This window comes from Phascolarctos cinereus, unplaced genomic scaffold (assembly GCF_003287225.1).
Source record: "Phascolarctos cinereus isolate Bilbo 61053 unplaced genomic scaffold, phaCin_HiC Scaffold_1;HRSCAF=81, whole genome shotgun sequence".
In the NCBI taxonomy this organism is placed as follows: Eukaryota; Metazoa; Chordata; class Mammalia; order Diprotodontia; family Phascolarctidae; genus Phascolarctos; species Phascolarctos cinereus.
The window spans coordinates 186,354,477-186,358,552 of NW_027555514.1; the positions used below are offsets into that span (position 1 = coordinate 186,354,477).

The 4,076-nt window shown below is 48.4% G+C and overlaps 1 protein-coding gene and 1 non-coding gene across 2 annotated transcripts; both read left to right on the forward strand.

Annotated features, from left to right (window-relative positions):
- Positions 1-472: 472 nt before the first annotated feature.
- Positions 473-533, forward strand: LOC144455188 (U7 small nuclear RNA). The gene has a single exon (XR_013483900.1). It is a non-coding gene; the product is annotated as a U7 small nuclear RNA (small nuclear RNA).
- Positions 534-701: 168 nt separating this feature from the next.
- On the forward strand, positions 702-2,830 carry CUNH12orf57 (chromosome unknown C12orf57 homolog). Its single transcript, XM_020994243.2, has 3 exons — positions 702-852; positions 1,158-1,334; positions 2,568-2,830. The coding sequence occupies exons 1-3, from the start codon at positions 801-803 to the stop codon at positions 2,717-2,719; spliced, it is 381 nt and encodes a 126-aa protein (XP_020849902.1). The 5' UTR covers positions 702-800; the 3' UTR covers positions 2,720-2,830.
- The last annotated feature ends 1,246 nt before the right edge of the window (positions 2,831-4,076 follow it).

The window sequence follows — 4,076 nt, forward strand, 5'->3', positions numbered from 1 at the left end:
AGTAAAAGGAGTTAGGAAGTGGTTTCTAAAGCGCCATGGGCAGAATGGTCACCCAGGAGTCATCAGTTTTCCTGGAGCTGGATGGCTTCCTGGACACGTTAACAAGCTCAGGAAGATCACGCAGCAGTCCGAGCTCAGGCTCAGCGAGCGGTGAACCTAAAGCGAAACTTTCCCGAGGATGCCAGCCTCCCTAGCTTTCCGTGACGCGCTTTCCTTCTAAGTCGAGGGGGTGTGCCTGGACTTTTTGTCCAATCAACACCAAGAGTATTTGCATAGACTCTTATCAAGACTTTAATGACTTTGGAAGGCAAACGTAGGTATATTATCTTAAGTTACAGGTCCTAGTTTGTCAGATATACTTTAGTTCCGCGTAACTTACAGGGAGAAGTGATTCAAACAACGACCTCTTTACTCACCCTCACCGAAAGTGGAGTCTCCGGATACCCTCAAGTCACTCCCGACCTTTCTTCAACAGTGTTACAGCTCTTTTAGAATTTGTCTAGTAGGTTTTCCGGTTTTACCGGGAAGCCCTCGCCTTACGTCTACGAAAAAAGTGTTTTATTTGAGAACGGGGAAAACAAATTGTGCGTTTGGTATTAGTTGGCCGGGCTCGTGGGTAGGAGCTTCGTTTTTTTCTGCTTCCGCCCTGCAAGCCCGGTAACTGGTAACAAACTTCATGCGTTTAAGCCGTGGATGCTGACGCGTTGCTTCCGGGTTTGGGAAGCAGCTTCGTCTCTATGAACACCGTGACCGCGGCTCTTATAAGCTATATCTAAGCGTTCTACGCTGTTGAGTGTCCCATGGCGTCGGGTCCCGCGCAACCCGCAGCCTTGAGCGCCGAGCAGGCTAAGGGTGAGCGCAGTTCTCTGTTGCTGACCGAAGGGAAGGGAAAACCTAGGAAGAATGAATCTGGGGAAGGCACTGCCAGCTGGGGGAAGAGGGACCCGGGGGGTGTGGGTAGAGACTCACTCGTGAGCTCCTCGAGGCTCTTTGGATTTAAAAGTGGGGGTGGGGAAGGCTGGCTGGGTGGGTTTGCCTTTGACCTCCTACCTCATTCTCACGGTCCTTGGCTGCTCTCTGCCTCTTCCTTTCTCTCCTGCGCACCCTCCGCCACCTCTTCTCGCGCGCCTGCACCTCTATGCGCCGGGTTTGGGCAGTGGTCCTGGCCGAGGTCATCCAGGCGTTCGCGGCCCCGGAAAACGCGGTGCGCATGGAAGAGGCCCGGGACAATGCTTGCAACGACATGGGCAAGATGCTGCAGTTCGTGCTTCCCGTGGCTACGCAGATCCAGCAGGAGGTCCTCAAAGCCTACGGATTCAGCTGTGATGGGGAAGGTGGGGCTGCCCGGGTCTCGCCTCCCCGCACGGGGGAGGGGTGGGGATGGGGTCCGGTGTGGGGGCGCGGGAGGGTCTGGTCGGGTCTATCACCGGGAAATTGAATTAATTAATTTTACTATACTGATGATTTTATCTGTGCGGGGAGCTCCATGAATTAGAGTCGTCCCTCCCCAGTAACTCCGTCTTCGATGCCTGAGGGCAGTAAAAACCTATGAAATGACCCATGTAGTGGTCAGCCGACACCGCCCGTGTCGTTCCTGACGCAGGACTCGAAACCCAGGTTTTTCTGACTCCGAGGCCTGTGTGTACTATTGCCTCTCATTTATTTATTTTTTTGAAAATTCAGTCATAAAGGACATTATTTTTATTCATCCAGCTTTTAAACGAAAGCCATTTTAAAAACAATAAGTACACGTTACTTAAACAACGGCTTCTAAAAAAGGAGACGAAAAATACGTTTTCAAGATAATAGTGTGTATCCTGACACACCCGGCCGCAGGCAAGTTAATGGTGGAATGTGGGGTGGGGGGCTGGGAGCTAAGGGCCTTCTTGAAGCTGTTGTCCCCCCTTCGGACACGCGGTGGCAGCCAGGATTTGGGCATACATTTCACTTTCCCCTCCACCTCCCGATTCCTACTTGGGTATATACTGTCTAAGGGTGTCGGCATTCAGCAGGATGGGTTCAGCCAATCTAGATCTCGGCTCCAAGAGATTAGGGGATGAGATGTGGAAGTAGAAACAAAGCATAATTCGCCTCCAAGTGACTTGGTTGATACAGGTGGGATTGTGTGTGTGTGTGTGTGTGTGTGTATGTGTGTGTGTGTTTTCACATATAAAACTGCTTCATTGATACTTCTCTGTCCCCACCCCCGTCCCACTATTCACATCCATCCAGTTTATTTTTTTTCCTGTAGGGGAAAATCAGTAACCTCCCTCCTTCCCACCAGATTTTAGGTGTCCCTTCACTTCTGGGTTGTGCATGATATGGAACCGGAAGTGATTTGGTCTAATCTCCACCCCATTGGAGGTGGAGAAGAGATGATGAAAGCTTGTAATGCATTGTGGGGTATGGCCCTGCTACTTTCTACTCTTTATAGTTTTTCCTTGCTCTGGAGACATTTAGGTGGCTGAGGATGGTTTTACTTTTCCAGATAGCTTCCTCCAATCAATAGTAGAAGCCAGTGTGGGGATAGTAATTATGGGATGGACTTCTCTCACTTATTCTTTTAGGTGTCCTGAAGTTTGCCAGACTGGTGAAATCCTATGAGGCTCAAGATCCTGAGATTGCCAGCTTGTCTGGAAAGTTGAAGGCCCTGTTTCTGCCACCCATGACTCTGCCCCCCCATGGGCCAGGATTAGGGGGCAGTGTGGCAGCCTCCTGAGGGAGTACCTGTGCCATCATGACTCTTGTGGAAGGGAGATGTACCTATCATCCTGGAACTCTTGTACCACTGGTTGTCCCTGGAGGATAATAAATACTACTAATGCTTGGCCTCATTGTCTGCCCAGTTGTTACTCTGGCCCTATAGAGTGATTTCTACATTCAAACAAAAAACTTATCGAGTCTTTTGAAGTGATCCACCTTTCTCCCCAACTCTGTAAGACATATATCTAATTCAATTCAGTAAACATTTATTAAGTACCAGGAGCCAGGCACTATGTTAAGCACTGGGAATACAAAAAGAGGCGAAAAACAGTCCCTGCCCTCAAGGAGCTTGCAATCTAATGGAGGAGAAAGCATGCAAACAAATATATACAAAGTACAGGGTAAATAGGAAAGAATTAAAATTACCACTTTGGAACTGGTGTCAGTGAATGATGGTACAGAGAAAAAAAACAGAGTTTCCCTGGAAAAATAATTAAGACCTTATCCTCATCAAACTGAGTCTGTTGCTCCCCTGGGTATGTGTTGATTACACCCAGTGCTAGAAGATAGATATCATTGTGGGCATAAGCATTAGGTTGCAGGTAGAGTGGAGAGTGAAGGATAAGAGGTAGAATTATGGTTAGAGGAGGGGTGGAGTTATGAAGTTCTTGGGACCTTGATTTGATATTAAATCCCTAGGAAACAAGGGCTGGAGTCAAGACTTATGTTTGAATGCTAACTCTGCTATATATAACAGTGCTAACTTAGGCAATCTTTTCAGTGAGCCTCATGGGCCTCAATGTTTTCATCTGCACTGTGAGGAAATTGAGTCAGAAGATTTCTAAAGTTCCTTCCAGCTATAATCCTATGATCATAAAATGGGACCTTGGTTTTTGTTTTCTAACACACATATTCTCTCTCTCTCTCTCTCTCTCTCTCTCTCTCTCTCTCTCTCTCTCTCTCTGTCTTTCTCTCTGTCTCTCTCTCTCCCCCCCTCTTTCTCTGTCTCTCTGTCTCTCTCTGTCTCTCTGTCTCTCTCTCTCTCTGTCTCTCTCTGTCTCTCTCTCTCTCTCTCTGTCTCTCTCTCTGTCTCTGTCTCTCTCTCCTCTCTCTCTCTCTCTCTCTCTCTCTCTGTCTCTTCCTCTCTCTGTCTTCCCAATCCTCATCTACTTTGATAGGGCAAGGAAAACAGGGAAAGGAGTCAAGCCAGGATTTGTAGGAGATTCTGGAAAAAGCTGCCCAGGTAGGGGCGGGGCCTGTGCTAGCCCCACCTCCAGACACCAGTCCCTTCTCTGGATCATTAACTTAGTGGGTTGTCTTTTGTGGTGTCACTGCCCCTACCTGGGATGGATAAGGAAATCTCCAGTTTTCCG

What these genes read in the sequence shown, in the direction of transcription:
- CUNH12orf57 (XM_020994243.2), top strand. Translation starts at nt 801, where the DNA reads ATGGCGTCGGGTCCCGCGCAACCCGCAGCCTTGAGCGCCGAGCAGGCT. An exon ending in GAGCGCCGAGCAGGCTAAGG is followed by an intron (nt 853 to 1,157) that starts GTGAGCGCAGTT and finishes GGGTTTGGGCAG; the next exon opens with TGGTCCTGGCCGAGGTCATC. An exon ending in ATTCAGCTGTGATGGGGAAG is followed by an intron (nt 1,335 to 2,567) that starts GTGGGGCTGCCC and finishes TTATTCTTTTAG; the next exon opens with GTGTCCTGAAGTTTGCCAGA.